The 17,414-nt window shown below is 47.5% G+C and overlaps 2 protein-coding genes across 2 annotated transcripts in view; one reads left to right on the top strand and one right to left on the bottom strand.

Annotated features, from left to right (window-relative positions):
• CLDN15 (claudin 15) overlaps positions 1 to 5,673 on the top strand; it is a 17,721-nt gene extending 12,048 nt beyond the window's left edge. Inside the window, exon 5 of the mRNA XM_035135413.2 lies at positions 1,275 to 5,673. Within this exon, the coding sequence (XP_034991304.1) occupies positions 1,275 to 1,398 (124 nt within the window). The 3' untranslated portion in view covers positions 1,399 to 5,673. The remainder of the gene's footprint in view (positions 1 to 1,274) is intronic.
• Positions 5,214 to 17,414, bottom strand: LOC118094764 (dnaJ homolog subfamily C member 3). The gene is made up of 12 exons (XM_035135412.2): positions 17,212 to 17,414; positions 15,759 to 15,869; positions 15,230 to 15,354; positions 14,251 to 14,325; positions 13,448 to 13,591; positions 11,903 to 12,084; positions 11,566 to 11,685; positions 10,280 to 10,385; positions 9,550 to 9,670; positions 8,895 to 9,027; positions 7,478 to 7,626; positions 5,214 to 6,698 (listed from the first exon to the last, which is right to left on the bottom strand). Exons 1-12 carry the CDS (start codon positions 17,408 to 17,410, stop codon positions 6,556 to 6,558), a joined length of 1,608 nt encoding a protein of 535 aa, XP_034991303.1. The 5' UTR covers positions 17,411 to 17,414; the 3' UTR covers positions 5,214 to 6,555.

Genomic DNA, 17,414 nt, shown 5'->3' with positions numbered 1-17,414 from the left:
AACTAATCCAGAATGTGGCAGCTAGACTGGTGACTGGGAGCAGCCGCAGAGACCATATAACTCTGGTCCTGAAATACCTACATTGGCTCCCAGTATGTTTCCGAACACAATTCAAAGTGTTGGTGCTGACCTTTAAAGCCCTAAATGGCCTTGGCCCAGTATACCTGAAGGAGTGTCTCCGCCCCCATCATTCTGCCCGGGGTCCGAGGGTCTTCTGGCGGTTGCCTCACTGCGTAAAGTGACAGGGAACCAGGCAGAGGGCCTTCTCGGTGGTGGCGCCTGCCTTGGGGAATGCCCTCTCATCAGATGTCAAAGAAATAAACAACTACCTGACTTTCAGAAGACATCTGAAGGCAGCCCTGTTTAGGGAAGTTTTTAATGTTTGATGTTTTGTTGTGTTTTTGATATCCTGTTGGGACATAGCTGCCAAGTTCTCCCTTTTTTAAAGGGAAATTCCCTTATGCTGAATAGGCTTCCTCGCGAGAAAAGGGAAAACTTGGCAGCTATGTGTTGGGAGCCGCCCAGAGTGGCTGTGGAGGCCCGGCCAGATGGGTGGGGTATAAGTAATAAATTATTACGGTATTACCTGGAAAGAAAAGGGAAGGCAATGAGAGTTTGTCATGACTTCCTGCCTTATGGCTATTTGTCCATCTAGCTTAGAATTGTCTTCTCCAGGGACAAGGAGCCTGGGTACCTCGAGAGGGTGCTGGACTTCCATCGGCTCTAGCCAGCATGCCCAATGGTCAGCGATGATGGCAGTTGTAGTCTCACAAATCTATGGAAGGCCACAGGTTCCCTTATAAAGTGGGATGGTTATGAAAGCAGCAAGAAAAGGGGTGGGGCAATTCTGAGAGGAAGCAACAAAGCAGAAGCCACCTCAAAATTTATCGAATAGTAACCCCCCAACACAGGTTACTACCCCCAACATGGGTGACGCTGTGGGTTAAACCACTGAGCCTAGGGCTTGCCGATCAGAAGGTCGGCGGTTCGAATCCCCGCGACGGGGTGAGCTCCTGTTGCTCGGTCCCAGTTCCTGCCAACCTAGCAGTTCGAAAGCACGTCAAAGTGCAAATAAATAAATAGGTACCGCTACAGCGGGAAGGTAAACAGCATTTCTGTGCGCTGCTCTGATTTGCCAGAAGCGGCTTAGTCATGCAGGCCACATGATTAGATGAGCGCCGCAACCCCAGCGTTGGTCACGACTGGACCTAATGGTCAGGAGTACATTTACCTTTACCTTTAACCCCCCAACATCTGTTTTTGTGTCTTCACAGCTACACTTATCCATACAAGGCCCCCAAGAGTGCTCTGTCGGCCCCCACCAACCCAGCCCCTCGCCCCCGCAGGGAGTCTAACGCCAGCAGCAATGGAAAGTATGGGAAGAATGCTTACGTCTAAGCCTTTGCAGTGGGGTGACCACCCCTGTCTGTTTGCATTTTTCCAAAAGAGACGTTTTCAGATGCTTTCTTGGTTGCACAGGAACCCAAAGGCTTTTTTAACGGAGCTTGCAAGCCATGGTAGGAAGGGCTCTTTTTCTCTCTCACACATCCCACTCTCTGCTCCAATTCCTTTGGACATTTCTGGTGATGATGATGGTAATAGGAACTGGGCAGAGACACTGAATCCACAACCGACCCTGGAAAATGCTGCATGGTGCTCAGATCTTCAGTGCGGAGGAGAACTGTCCACATATAATGATTTTGCCTTCCTTCTCCTCTGAATGGAGACGGTTCCCTATTGGTCAGTTAACCCTGGCCTGCTAGGTTTTGGCTAGCGTGTCATTGGGAGCAGATGGCTTCTTAAAAACGACAGAGGCAGGGAATGAAATCACACCATTTCTCTTGTGAGAAATAACTTCTCGTCTGTTGCAGACATTTGCACAGGTCATATGCGCTTGGTGATTGGGAGAGAGGCCAAAAAAGATTTTGAATGTGCTCAGAGGAACTGTTTTTTATCATTACTTCCTACAGCCCAAAGCGCCACCAAATACTTGGATTGGTCTCTATGGGGAAAGAAGTAGTCTGAACTCCAAATAGCAACAAAATAGTATTTTCTGTAGGTTTTGTACCCCCTACCTCTGCACACCCCGACAACACCCACAATGATTGAGTTATCTGGATGGGGGGGGGGGAATGGTATTGAATCAGGATGACAGTACTGAATAAGGCTTGCTGAGACAGACTAGGATTGCTTCAAGGATTTGTAAGACAAACTTTTAAGATGTGGCTTTTTAAAGGTGCCCCCCATTGGACTTCCACTCCCATCAGCCCCAGTCAGCTTGGTCTGGGATAATGGGAAGTAAAGTCCAATCATAAGCAGAAGACTTCAGATTCCCACTCGCTGAAGTAGCAAAGTGGCTTCAAAATGTAAAAAAAACCCCAGACATCCTGTAGAAATTTAAGCTTTTGCAAGAACTATCAGGTCTTGTGTTGTAAAGCAAACCAGCGTTGCTTCTGTATCTCATCCCTCTCTTACTAGCCTTAGAGTTTTTTGATTGCTCTTTTGTTTTTGAAGATGGGGATCAGGTAGATCAAAAGATCCGGTGCTTTGTCATCAAGCATGGCATTGGGTATATATTATCTCCAGCAATTCACAGCAGAAAATACAGTTTGGGGTACTTTCAGGTTCCACTAGGAGTCTCCCCCCCCACCCCCAATTATTACCTACTGCTTAGAGCACACCTCTGCCACCTTTCAGATTAGTACTACCGCGTTTCTCCGGAAATAAGCCATACCCCCCAAATAAGCCATACCCCGAAAATAAGCCACCGTGGTTTTTTTTTGAGGGGAAAATATAAGACGGTGTCTTATTTTTGGAGAAACACGGTAGCTACTATGCCCTGGTTTATTCCACAGCAGCCTCTCCTACTCTGGTGCTTTCCAGATGTGGTTGAGCTACAACTCCCATCTTCTCTGACCGTTGGCCATGGTGGCTGGAGCTGACCAGAGATGAGAGCCCAGTGTCATTTGAAGGGCATCAGGTTAGGGAAAGTGGCTCCACAGCAGGGATCAATGTTATAATCTCTGCAGAGTTACAAATCGCCATGTGAAAGGCACAGCAACATGGGCTGGTTGAAAAGTTGGCAACCAAAGGCAAGCCTTTGTTCTGCAATAACACCTCCTGGCTTGGCTCCTGAAAAAGCGGGTGCAAGAAAATTGAGGTCACCCTTTCATGCAGTGTTGCTGGTTTGGAATTTCTGCTGAAAGGGCCATGTCAGCCTTCCTACCGGCGGGCAGGAAATTCAAATGCAGCTGGAGGTGCATATTGAAGTTTTGCATTTCAGAATATGACACACCAAGCTGGTGACTTGAAAGCTCTCCTAAAGCTCTGGTTGAAAGGGATCTCTACTTCTGACAATTACACATAAGGAGGTTAATAATAGCACCTGGACTCTGGACTTGTACAGAACGTTCAACAGCTCCTCTTTGTGATAAGTATTACTCAAAGATACTCAACACGGCAGCCTGGGGTAACTTGGCCTCCCTCCATCCGAGAAGAGGAGCAACTGGACTCCTACAGATAAGAAAACGCAAATTTTGCTTTGACTTTGAACCAAGTCTTTGCTCACTCAACGCTGAGAAAAACAACTCTGGGAGCACATGACCTGTGCGCTAGAAGCACTACCTTGTACATTTCAGATTTATATATATTATATAAAAAATGAACATTGTTTTAAATGACAATTGACTGGTGTCTGCTGTTTACAACCAGCTGCAGGAACCCAACTAAAATAAAAGCAGGATTCTTAATCAGAACCGAAGTAGGGCAACCCAGCCAGGACTGATGGCAAAGTCCTACAACCAAGTGCTCTGAAATGACCACTTCGGACCAGACTTCACTATGTTCTGATCTTTTCATCCAGGAGCTGCTCACCACAACCCCAACTCTTACCACACTGACACACACACACACGAATCAAAAAAGGCTCTTTGCTTTGAGGGACAATGGTACATTGAGCTCCATAATCCTCACAACCTTGCGAGGTCCTATGATTCCTCTCCCCATTCCTAATTGCAGGAGGGCCGAAAAAACCTCCATTTCTCCTCTTGCAAAATACTCCTGTGCCCTAGTCCTGACACCGCCTGGGGGCTCCGGATCCTGCTGCCAGTAGCAGGGAAAGAAGTCCTTTCAGCAGTGTACCGAATCCACTTATGTTTGCTCCCAAGGCATAACATACTGAAGAACAGCCTTGCAAGTTGTTCTGGGTTCGCTGATACATGAGACCAGAGAAAGGCATGGTTAAACTACCTTGCTCTCCCTAACATGGAACACACTGAAGGCAAAGGTGAAGAACCTGTGTAGTCCATATGTTGGACTACAAATCCCATCATCCCTCACCACGGGTGATGCTGGATGAGGCTGATGAGACTTGTCTGACACCTAGAGGGCCACAAGTCCGCATCCTGCCATGCATGCCCCACCAAGTTCTAGGGAACTGTATAGGCTTGTACCTGCAACTCACCTCTCTCCTTGCAAACCTGTGCAGAAGGCATTAGTAAATCGTTTTTGGGAGGGGTGTGTGGGTGTCACAAAGGATTCCTCCCTTAATAGGCCAGGTCAGCTCAATAATGCCAGATAAAGGTCTTCATTGCAGAAAGCCTTGCTTTCGTAGGACTTAAAATATCCGCCCCGCCCCATCGTTCTCCTGGACATTAAGGTCCAGCGCCAAGGGTCTTCTGGCGGTTCCCTCGCTGCGAGAAGCCAAGTTACAGGGAACCAGGCAGAGGGCCTTCTTCATAGTGGCACATGCCCTGTGGAACGCCCTCCCACCCAGATGTCAAAGAGAAAAACAACTACCAGACTTTTAGAATACATCTGAAGGCAGCCCTGTTTAGGGAAGCTTTTAATGTTTAATAAATTATTGTATTTTAATGTTCTGTTGGAAGCCGCCCAGAGTGGCTGGGGAAACCCAGCCAGATGGGTGGGGTATAAATAATAAATTATTATTATTATTATTGGGAATGGCTTGATGAGACATTTAGGGAATAATGAAGTCATGCTTGCAGGCTTCCTACAGGCAGCTGCTTGGCCACAGTGAAAAGAGGATGACGGGATTAGACGGGCCTTTGATCTGATAAACCAGGGCTCTTTTTGCACCCTTTTTCTGCTTCCAAGTAGAATTTGTGGGGCTGTGATGAGACAGATCCTCCAGACGTGGCCAACCCTCGTTTCTTGAAGCAGCAAGACAGAAAGGCAAAGGGAAGACAAGCGAGAGCTTTGCAATACAAACGTTTAATCTCGACACTTTTGGTAATAGGTGGCGGTTTAACACCCCCTCCTTAACGTTCCTTCCCTTGGCCCCTGGGCAACGGCTAGAGCAGGTTCAGGCTTTATAGAAGTACTGTGCTGTCTTGGGGTGGATGGGTGGGAAAAGGGGACAGCAGTGCCTCCCCCTTTTGCCCTGGAGCAGGAGGAGGAAAAGTTAAAAATTCGCCTAACTGGAGTAAATTGAGGGAGGCAAGAACCCCTCACTTGGGTAGTAGAATATCAGACTCGCAATTCACACACTGTAACAGTCAAAACGGTGGCAAGGAAGGAGGGGGATTTCACAGGGTTTAACTTTAGGGCAAGGTGCATGACCTAAGCTCCTCTCCCCCAAATCCAGGCTGGGTTCTTGACCATTATTCCCTTTGCATTTGGGGGAAGGGAGAAGTCAAATGTGCAATACCGGAATCCACCCCACCAAAAGAAGAGATGAATCTTGCCACTTCATAGGGTGGCCCAAACCACCCTAAACCCTGGCGGGTGTTGATAAAGAGGTGTCTCTCACTGCCTTTTCAAGATGAATAGCTGCATCAACGAAATTAGGGGTGTTGCAATGGAGGAAGTGCATTGCAGGACTCAGCGGTGCTTTCTCCCATCAGCAGAGATCACCCCATACTTCACATTACTCAAATGTTTTCTCGGGTAGGCAAGCTCAAATGCATGCCAACAGGTGAACAGGACGGTATACTCTCCTGCCCACCACTTTTCTTTTCTTTTACAATTTAAATGAGAGGAATCTTTGCCTCCTCTTCAGCTGCTGGGTTGGTAGTTATATGGCAGTGGAGGATTTTTTTTAAGGATAGATGGGAGTGGGGGCAGGGAACGAGGAATTAGTTTCCTTACCACCAGCTTAAAAAAAAGAATCTCGGCAGACACGAGAGGTATCGCCCAACTAAGTCAGGCTGCATACAAAAACTCAGAGTTGCAAGTACTCCCATGAAAGGCAGGATTTCCAGAAAGGTATGCAAGGCCCTGCATGCATGGTTACATCTCACCTTGAAGCCCCCCGTTGCTTGGGAACCACAACCAGAGGCAAGACGACACCATCTTTCTTCAGGCCTCAGCTCTTGTTGGAAAGAGCATCCGGACATCTGGGCTGGGGGTGTCTGGATGCAGCAGGGAGGCCACCTCCACCCACCCCCATTGCATAGCGGTTGTTTTCTGATGGGGGCTGGTAACTTTTGCAGTGTCTGCATGGACAAAGCATAGCCCAGAGGTCCATGCACCTGCTTGCTAGCCACAGGGTCTTTTTTTGTTTTTTTGCCTTCCTGTTCCAGGCTCAGTTCCAAGTTAATTGAAGTGGAATTTGAAGTGGAAGTTCCCAGAACCAAAAGGGTTGAATTCGAAGGGCCACTGGTGCTGGTGCCCTGCCCCTCCCTGCTGGTTCTCTGGGTCCAGGGGGTCCTCGCCGGAGTCAAACTTCTGCCGCATTTCTGGAAGGGGGCAGAAAACAGAGAACAAAAACGTAGGGTGGGAAAGAGGTCAAAGAGATGGCCCCTGGATCAAAAGAGGTGCAAGGCCTATCTGGGTGCACACACGTGGGTGGGAGAAAAGGAGGGAGCCAGCTCTGGTCTTCAAATCTCTCAAGCACTCCTTGTTAGCTTCAAATCTGAAAGATCTCATCCCCTTTATACATGGGTGTTTCTAGACCCATTTAAATACTTATTGTGTGTTAGATGGTGTAGACAAAAAACACCCCCCAAACCCTCCCTGTCTGCGTGAATCAGTGAGATGCAGAGGTTAGACTAGGAGAGAGTCACAAATTCAAATCACACCCATTCACCAAGGTTACAAAGGTGATGATGGGACTATCACCAACTCGCAGCTTGATCTGCCCACACAGGACTGTTGCAAGGTTAAAGGGGAAGAAGTACCTTGCACAGCACCTTGAGCACCTTGGAGGAAATTTGGGAGTTTAAATGCTAGCAAGTACAGGGAAATTAGATGCAATCACCATTCTACTGGTACAGTTGTAACCCATTGCATACTCCCAAAATTCTAGTGGTTAAGGCAGGCATCCCCAAACTGCGGCCCTCCAGATGTTTTGGCCTACAACTCCCATGATCCCTAGCTAACAGGACCAGTGGTCAGGGATGATGGGAACTGTAGTCGAAAACATCTGGAGGGCCGAAGTTTGGGGGTGCCTGGGTTAATCAATTTATCGCTTACAGTGAAGCACACGCAAACCTGAATTTAATCAGGCAAGCCTTACCTGGATCTGTCAGGACCTCTTTAGCAGCTGCAATGTCAATGAATTTCTTCTCAGCCTCTTTTTTCTCATCTTCGGACTGGAAATTGTCAGGGTGCCATTGCTGAGCTAGCTTCCGATAGGCTTTGATGATTTCCTGCTTATTTGCATTCCTAGAGTGGGGGACAGGGGGGTAAACAGAAACTAAGTTTTTTCCTGCATTTTCTTCAGTGATGCGAATGGCAACAAATTTAAGCATGAAAGTTTCCACAGACTGCACAGCTCAGACAGGGGTTCCAGTGCCATGGGTTTCAGAAGAATAGGAGAAGCAAAGTAGGTGGGTAAAAAGACCTCGCTATGTTTGGCCAACTGAGCTCAGCATTCAGGGTATCCAAGCTCTGGAGGTATATAGAAATCTTTCATGTCTACCAGAGATTCCTATGCAAACCCAATGGCTTGCATATCCCTGCAGCGACCTAATTAGAGCCACAAGAGAGTTGTTTTCCCCCACTGCCACCTCATAAATACACTTTGCAAACCAACCAGTACATCTACTTTGCCGCATCAAATATTTACCCGGAACCTGCCCAGGCTGACTTTGTCTTTAAAACTATTGAAGTCGTTCCAATATTTATATCCTTTTGCGAGTGCCGGGTGGGTGGGGAGGGCAAGAGTTGAAAAGTTTAAAACTATGCTCTGGCAAAGCTATGACTTAAGGTCTGATTCAGTCAAAGTCAAGTCCCATTGAGTTCCACAACAGACAGGTGGTGGCTGTGGTCAGAAACACTTCTGCCTGGCTTGGCCTGGTGTGTCTCAATTGCAGCCTTCTCTGGTGAAGGCTAAACTTACCACAATTACACACAAAGAGAGGTTATGTTTGGGTTAGACTACTGCAATGCAGTAGCGCTGTGGCGCTGTGGTTAAACCACTGAGCCTAGGGCTTGCTGATCAGAAGGTCAGCGGTTCGAATCCCTGTGACGGGGTGAGCTCCCGTTGCTTGGTCCCAGCTCCTGCCAACCTAGCAGTTCGAAAGCACGTCAAAATGCAAGTAGATAAATACGAACCGCTACAGCGGGAAGGTAAACGGCGTTTCCATGTGCTGCTCTGGTTTGCCAGAAGCGGCTTTGTCATGCTGGCCACATGACCTGGAAGCTATATGCCGGCTCCCTCGGCCAATAATGCGAGATGAGCGCACAACCCCAGAGTCGGTCACGACTGGACCTAATGGTCTGGGGTCCCTTTACCTTTTTACTGCAATGCATACTACATGGGGCTGCCCTTGAAAAGTGTCCACAAGCATCAATGGGTTCAAAACAAATGAGGACGTGAGCTCAGTTTCTTAATTCTATTAAACTGATGCTGTATCAGCTGTATTGTCTCTCAATTTGTTTCCAGGTCCAATTCTGGGCCAGGAAAGAGTTATGGAAAGTGTATGCCATACCTCCGGATCCCAAGGATTTTGTAATAGTCCCGTTTCTTCGATTGCTTCAGTAGTTTCTGCGCCCTCTCCAACCCTTCTTTTAATTCCTCGTTTTCACCATCAAACTCTTTGGCCTCTTGATAGTCTTCAACGGCTACAAGGCAAGAGTAGGCTTTAATTCAGGGGGGAAAGTGACTTTTTTGCAGCCACTTTTTTTCAACTTTTGTCTCTTAACATCATTATCTGGCAGGTCTGCGCACCTGGAATCTGGCAGAAGTGCATGAAATCCACAGAAAATAAAATATTCCTTTTTAAAAAAACAGACACATGCCTAATCCTTTATTACTGTAACAAAATAAAATGAAAATTCTGAAAATTTTCAAGCAATGACCCCATGCTTGGTTCAGTGAGCAGGGGGGAGGATGGACTAGATCAAGGCTTCTTCACTTGGGTCTCCTTCTGTTTTTGGACTACAACTCCCATCATCCCTAGCTAGGAGGACCAGTGGTCAGGGATGATGGGAACTGCAGTCCCAAAACTGCTGGAGACCCAAGTATGGGAAAACCCAGATGATCCTCAGGGTACCTTCCAACTCTAGGATTCTGCAGGCAAAGCAGATGCTCTACCACTGAGCCGCAGTCCTGACATGGTCCTCCTGTATCACCAACTCTTTTACCTTTTTCAAACTCCTCATTCAGGATATAGGCTTCAGCTCTGTCACGCAAGATGAAGATGTTCCTGGGGTCAAGTTGGTGGGCTTCTGTGCAGATGTCTATAGCTTCATGAGGCTGTTTGCTCTGTGGCACATAAAAAGGTGAAGGGAATTTTTTTGCTACTGGTTTCCCAGCAGTCATGTCTCCCCACCATATCTGCCCCATTATCTATTCTGATCCAGTGGAGCACTGTTAAAGAGTAGAGAGATGGTGGTTCAAATCTTTCCTGAGATACAGGCCAGTGTCCTCTAGATGTTTGATGGATGATTCCGGTCAACCCTACCCATTGGCCATGCTGGCTGGGCGACTGATGGCTGTTGGGGAGTCCAACACCAACTGGAGGTCACCCTGTTGGCTACTCTAATTGTAGGCCAACAAGTTTCATTTCTACAGGAAGGAAGAAGCATGAAAAGGCTGAGAACATGACCAGGCACAGACAGGATACCAGCGGCAGAGCAGGAAACCAAATGCAGATCCCTAGATTTCAAAATTGACATCTCTCTTACTTCTAAGGCTGTCAGAGTTCATTCTAAAATGGACAAAATTGCAATACCAGTGTAATAATTTTCATTATGTCAAATTCTCTTGTAGTTGTATTTGATTGTTTACTCCTTTAATTAAAAAACAAAACAAAGCCAAGTTTGTTTTAGCTCCTATTCATCTCCTCAAACAGGCTGGACCACACTGCCTTACCTTGGATAAACAGTGGCAGATGCGTGCTTTTGCCTTACTGGTATAGATCTCCACGTTGGGCTCAGTTTTCATGGCTGCTTTATACTTCTCAATGGCATCTTCATACCTGTCCCCGGGCAACGACAGAGAAGACAACCGTATATGGAAAGGAAAGGAGCATGCGAACCTCGAGGCTGCACAATGCTCTCATCGACAAAGGGATAATGAGCAGCCAAAGAACTGAACGTGGTCAGTCTGATTTCGTGGTCCATCTGTGTAACAGAAAGGCTGTGATTATTCTGCTATCACTCTACTCAAGTGCAGAGAATGCTATTGGGCCCCGGAGTGCAGCAACATTGTGTTTTCACAAACAAAACCACACGACAGACAATCTATTAAATTATAAATAGCATGGCAGGCAGGAGAGCTTTCTTTTCTCACAGCACTGGCGCCCAGGGATGTCCAATGAAACAAACAAGATGGACAATAGGTGTAGGAGCACTTTGCAACACATGATTATCTTACAAAACTCACTACTACAAGACATGAAGGTGGTGACCAGCTTAGCTGGCTCCATAGGTAGCTGCTAAGACCCGTTTGCCACAAAGTTGTCTGATAGTTCCCATTTTAAAGTCACATGAATCTGCCTTGTTAGACAGACAGGTGTTCTCAGCCGGCAAAGCACCATTTTCAGTCCTGTCTATCTCCAGTTAAAACAACCATGGGCTTCGCAGCTGGGAAAAGACCCTCTGACCTGACCTCAGAGAACCAGTTCTGGGCTAGTGGTCTGACTCAGGATAAAAGGCAGCTTCATGTGACTAAAAAAAAAAGGGAGCAGACAAATTCATGGATAGCCATGGCTTGGGAGTGAACTTCCCAGAAACACGTTTTGTGTGCCTGACTAGATGAATCCTTGGTCTGAACCAGAAACTTGGTTCTTATTTTCTTATCTCAAGAATATCAGTTTACATTTTCTAGACATAATGTACTGCAAATATAGCTGCCTGTTGAAGTCTCAGAAACTGTTTATGTACTTAACAGCATTTTGCACAGGTGTTCTCCCCTCTCTGGGAACAGCAGAAACAGAAGTGATGATACATGTTGAACAAATATATGCATATTGGTTCAACCCGCAAGCTCATAAAATGCTACAGAACAGAGTATTCCTCTGCACACACTTTGCACATGCTTAGAGCATAACGATGTGCACAGAAGGCACTTGATGTGCACTGCTGACTTCTAGCCACCCACCCATGCAAACAAGTAACCCAGGAAGGTGGGTGGGCGGAGGGAGGCACTTGGCTTACCTTTGAGATCTGATGTGCTCCTCGGCCGATTCCAGCTGCTTGGCGAGCTTCTTCACTTGCTTGTAGTGGGAGAAGCACTCCTTGTCATCCTGATCCAGCTTCAAGCACTCCCGCACCTGGCTGTGGAGGAAAAGAGACCGCGTCCAGATGCAACAGGAGGAACCCAAGACACTGGAAAGGCCAGGAGGGTGCTTAAACTCCCTGCCTGTGGAATGCTGCTCCCCAGCTGCTTTATTATTAAATCAAGACACAGTGCCTGGGATAGGAAATATAGGATGGCACCCCCTGCACGTGTCTGTAACACACCGTACAACATATGCATGCACGCACCACTCACTTTAAGGACTCCTCGTGTTCCCCCAAGTTGTAATAGAGTTTGCTGAGCTTCAGGAAGGCCGCCCTGTTATCGTTACGCAGCTTGGTGGTGGGTTTCAGGTCCATGATGGCCTTGTTGTAGTCGCCGATGTACAGGTAGCACTCAGCACGCAGCTCTTTTGCTTCTGGGTCCCAGGGGGAGATCTGGGGCACAGAGGAGAGGAAGTTAATATCCTCAAAGCCTCCTGCTGTTTTCACTTTGGAGCCTTGGTTGGTAGCCAAGGAAGTTGCCTTACACAGAGTTGGGTAGCTGGTCTATCTAGCTCAGGATAGTCCACCCTGACTTGTCCACCCTGGCTCTCAAGGGTTTCAGTCAGGGAGTCTCTCCACCCTACCTAGAGATGCCAGGCCTCAATGCATGGAGATGCTCTAATGCTCAGCTATGGCCCTTCCAACCCCAAAACTTATTTCTGCTACATTTATTCAGAGTTTTTGTGTGTGTGTGTGTGTATGTATATGTGTGTGCATCTATCTATCTATCTATCTATCTATCTATCTATCTATCTATCTATCTTATTTATTTATTAATCCCCTCCCCATGACTAGATAGTGTGCCAAGCCCGTTAGATTTTCACTGCTCTTTCCCAGCTTCAAGTGACCGGGGTGGGTGGAGATGAGGGATGAGACAGAGGAAAAAGGTAAAGGACCTCTGGACAGTTAAGTCCAGTCAAAGGCGGCTATGGGGTTGTGGTGCTCATCTCGCTTTCAGGCCAAGAGAGCTGCCGTTTGCCCACAGACAGCTTTTCGGGTCATGTGGCCAGCATGACTAAACCACTTCTGGTGCAAAGTACACTGTGACCGGAGCCAGAGCACACAGAAATGCAGTTTACCTTCCCACTGCAGCGGTACCTATTTATCTACTTGCACTGGTGTGCTTTGGAACTGCTAGGTTGGCAGTAGCTGGGACAGAGCAACGGGAGCTTACCCCCATCAAACTGCTGACCTTCCAATCAGCAAGCCCATGAGGCTCAGTGGTTTAGACCACAGCGCCAGCCTCTCCCTTTGGAAGAGACAGAAGGAGACAAGGACCATGCTATTCATTCCACTTCCATTTTTCCTCCAAGGTGGTGTACATGGTTTTCTTCTCCTCCACTTCATCGTCACAACAACCTTATGAGGTGTGTGAGGCTGAGAGAGAGTGCCTGGCCCAAGGTCACACAATGCGCTTCACAGCTGAATAGGGATTGGAACCCTTCCAGGTTCTGGTCTCAATGTTCTAACAATGCAGGTTAAAAAGAGGGTTCGTCCTCTCGCTCACAGAGACACCACTTCTCCCCAGCCGTTCCAAGCAATGGACAAGTTAAACACCCCCACATGTTGGCCCAAGAGGTGCTTGCTGTGTGACTGTACTTCAACACAGCTGAATGACTTTTTTAGACTTCATAGCACTCTCATACCAACTACCTCATTATAAGGACAGGAAGGCAAGTTCCTGAGGCCCGTTAACCTGACCCATGGTGCTGCTTAAATAAGAATATAAAGCCAGGAGGAGTTGAAGACAACATACCTCAATTGCTTGATCCAAAATACTGATTGCTCCCAGGTAGTTCTTCCTCTGGAAGGCAGTACGGGCTTCTTGCATGGAAAATTCTAGCTCAGAGACATGTGCAAGCTGCCTTTGGGCCTCTGTGTTGTCCGGATTGCTTTGGAGCTGATGAGATCATTTTTTTCAATAAAATAAAGCAGAACACATGTATTAGGTCACGGAGTTATTTTAAGGAGTTGATCCAAATCTCTGAGCAGGTCCCAAAATGTCCACGTAGTTGACACAGTGAGAAAAGATGGGGGTCAATACAGAAAGAGCAATGGTGTTGCTATGTATTTGGGGATTTGAAATTATGAGAAAGGTAATTTCCTAAGGTGCTCAGCTGGGCAGATATCCCACCATTCCTGGACCATTTCTGCTTGTTACAAAGTGAGCTTCCCCAAAGAATCATACGTGGTATTATTTGCATTCCACAGTAAAAGCAATATTTTGTATAACTGCAAGGTTTGAATCCAATGTGTGCTGCTGCAACTTCCTAACTGGGTAGAACGTACAAGCCCAAAGACTCCTGAGAACTGTAGTTTACCCCCCCCCCCGAACTAAACTAGACTACAATTCCCAGGATTCTTTGTGGGAAGATTTTAATGGATAGTGTGTTCGCAGACAGTGTTGAGCTACACAGCCTTTCTGATGGCCCGGAAATGGAATTCTAAGGAGGCGAGAGAATATATTTCACCAGTGGTCCATTGCCAGACATGAAAATGGATGTGCATCGCTAGCTGAGACTCCTGCGCCTGTGATGCAGATGTGGGCAAGTTGCTCACCACAGCTTCAAAGTCCTGCTTGGCCTCCTGCGTGCTGCCTTGTTTCAGGAGGATGTTGCCTCGCTGTAGTCGGGCCTGTGGGACAGAAAAAAACCCAGATCCTTTAAGACAAGTGTGACAGGGAAGTAGGTTTGGGTGACAGCAATCATTTCCTGCTTGGAAACAGAAAGCTTCTCCGTTGGGTTGCACAAACTGCAATGAGGTAAACTGTTTGCACTTGTGCACATTTGCAAACACACGCAAGGAAGGACAGAGTACGAATCTGCAGGGCCCCGAATATTAAAGGAAAACGGGAAACTTTACAAATATACCCACCGCACGAAGCTGCTCATGCATCCTGACACCACGGCAAAGGGAAGACCAACCTGGCCACAGACATCAGTACAAGGTGAGCAGCTGCAGGGACCTTACTATCTCCCTGCATCTCGCCACCCCACACCTCCAAAAAAAGGGAACTTGCTCTGTGCCACTTGCCTTGGGACAGCAGTACTGAGGGGAAGACACACAAGAGCTGCTAGGCAATTTAAAATAGCAAAACTGTATGGATCTAATGCAGGCACCCCCAAACTGTGGCCCTCCAGATGTTTTGGCCTACAACTCCCATGACCAGTGGTCAGGGATGATGGGAATTGTAGCCCAAAACATCTGGAGGGCCGAAGTTTGGGGATGCCTGATCTAATGTGTTGCAAGCTATCCCTGAAATCAGCTGATCAGAAGACAGGATAGAACATCTTTAAAAATAAAACAAATAATGGCCGCGGATTAGCTATAACCCGTATCAACGGCATCTGCCAGCATGCCCATGCTATTCAGAATCATTCTCCATCCATGCAAGAGGCACTGTAAGAGGAAGCAGGGGAATGATCTGAATCATTCAAACTGGTTTTCTGAGCTGGAAACAAGCCCTTCTCCCTGCACCCTTTCCCATTAAGAAGGTCTTGGGGAGGAGGGCAAGAACACACACACACACACGACTTACAGCCATGAAATCCGGCTTGAGTTCAATAGCCTTTGAGAGGTCAGGGAGCGCCGATTTGAACTTGCCCATGGCTAAGTAGATAGTTGCCCGTTTGTAGTAGGTAAGGTAGTTTTTGGGATCACTTTCTAGGAGAATTGAGGGAGGAAAAAAACCAAACAGAAATAAATGTCAGTATGCTTAACAGAACGTATGCCATGTGAAATGCATACAGTTCTGCATCTGCACCCTGTCCCCCCCATGAGTAGCAACATAAACTAATAATTATAGGGACAGGCTGGGTTTGCTGTGGTTTAGCTCTTTCACATGCATTTCTCTGAACCAGCTGCAGCTATATTTATGATTTAAAATTATACAAAAAACAACAGATCAGGTAGTGGAACCATTACCTTCCAAGGGCCCTCTAACTTATACCTTGAGAAAGCTCAGAGGCCAAGTGACACACCGACATTGAGAGCGCAGCATAAGCCTGTAAGACACCTGTCAGTTAGATGCCCCAGGGATGACAGTCAAAACAGGCTATATTACTCACCCACTGCAGAGTGGTAGTGTGATAGTGCCTCAGCCAGCTGCCCAGCGGCCAATAGCTTCCGCCCCATTTCCAGGTGGTTTTCTATCTCAGCTTGCCCGGCAGCCAGCAAACCTGCAAGGTATGAAATGGTTTGTGAGACCAATAGCCATTGTATCAGAGCAGGAGAGAGGTGTGAGTAGAGGACATATGCATGTTTTAAGGAAAGGGGGGCTCAAGCAAAATGGCAGTACACCTGCTCTGCATAAGATGATCTTAGGGTCAAGCCCAGGCATCCCCAAACTTCGGCCCTCCAAATGTTTTGGACTACATTTCCCATCTTCACCGACCACTGGTCCTGTTAGCTAGGGATCATGGGAGTTGTAGGCCAAAACATCTGGAGGGCCACAGTTTGGGGATGCCTGGTCAAGCCTGTTGGAAGTACAACAGCAGGGATAATTAAGTTAGCAACCTATGGGTTAATTCTATTTACAGTTAGCTAACCAACCAAGAGAATGGTGGATTAGTTTTGAGAGTTTCCCCCTATATGTGCAGTTGTACATCTTCCTGCTGTGAACAAGGCCTTAATTACGAAACACAAAAACCTGTTTACTTCTCCTCATATTTATGTACTGCTTTTGTTCAGGCCACACATTAAGACATTATTAGTTTCTTTTCTCTTTGGACTCTCTGCTATTGAAGTGACTCTGTTAAAAACTCCTTAGCATTTCCAGGGGGCGGGGAGAGAATCAAGTATAATGAGATGTGAAAGATCACTTCTGGAAAGTCCATTCAGTTACTGGTTCCAGAACCAGGTATCCTGCCAATCTCAGTTTTGTTCACATTGCATAGCTTTCTGCAAACCCAGAAGGTGTGTACAGTACTGCAGAAGTAAGTTTGAAGGGCAAGTAGCTCTAGACCTGGTTTGCTGTTTTTATAAACTCAACAGACAATGAAACCATTAAAAAAGCTAAATCCATTGTGTTCAAAAACAGCTGCCTCCTGTCATTTATCTTTGTCTCCCATATGAGATGCAAAAATCATTCAACACAATCTCCCCAGACCCATGGAAACATCTGGAGCGATCTATTGACTGGTAGCCGGCAGTCACCTTCCACTGGATGCAAAAGATCAGAAGTGCAAGGCGTGAGTTGCGGAAGAGTGGAGGAGAACACTAAGGACTAGAAACATGCTAAGTGAGGAATAGCTAAGAGAGAGTTGCAATGAAAAGGGGGCGGGGCTATAAACATATGGGCGGGGCTACAATGCGCGTCAACGTGAGAGGGCGGGGCCCGGTGCTTAGAAGGTGGGTTGGGGGCGTCAGAGCGAACCCTGACGCGGAGGAGCCGGCAACACAGGAGGAGTGGAGAGAGAAAGGGGCGGGGCGACCGCCTGCGCAGGGGGCGGGGCCAGCAGAAGCCCTGTCGCTGAGGGCGAAGAGGAAATGACCCCCGCGCCTCCCGGTTACCATGGTTACCTGGCAACTGCAGATCCAGCAAAACGCACAGCAAGGACGCGACCCACAGCAGCCGCCTCTCGCAGCCCCCAGGGCCCAGCCCGGGGTTGTCCCCGCCTCTGCCAAGCAGCCCCAGGCCGCGCCACACCGGCTGCTGCCCGGACTCCATGTCCCAACTCCGGACCCAACTCACTTCCGCTTCCTCGTCGGCGAAAACCATTTCC

The sequence above is a fragment of the Zootoca vivipara genome, chromosome 13, assembly GCF_963506605.1.
Source record: "Zootoca vivipara chromosome 13, rZooViv1.1, whole genome shotgun sequence".
Classification (NCBI taxonomy): domain Eukaryota; kingdom Metazoa; phylum Chordata; class Lepidosauria; order Squamata; family Lacertidae; genus Zootoca; species Zootoca vivipara.
The sequence above is the reverse complement of the archived record's forward strand: the minus strand, read 5'-3'. Positions and strand labels throughout refer to the sequence as shown.

What these genes read in the sequence shown, in the direction of transcription:
- LOC118094764 (XM_035135412.2), bottom strand. Translation starts at nt 17,410, where the DNA reads ATGGTTTTCGCCGACGAGGAAGCGGAAGTGAGTTGGGTCCGGAGTTGG. An exon ending in TCTGCCACTGTTTATCCAAG is followed by an intron (nt 9,671 to 10,279) that starts GTAAGGCAGTGT and finishes TATGTGCCACAG; the next exon opens with AGCAAACAGCCTCATGAAGC. An exon ending in AAAATCCTTGGGATCCGGAG is followed by an intron (nt 7,627 to 8,894) that starts GTATGGCATACA and finishes CCCCCACTCTAG; the next exon opens with GAATGCAAATAAGCAGGAAA.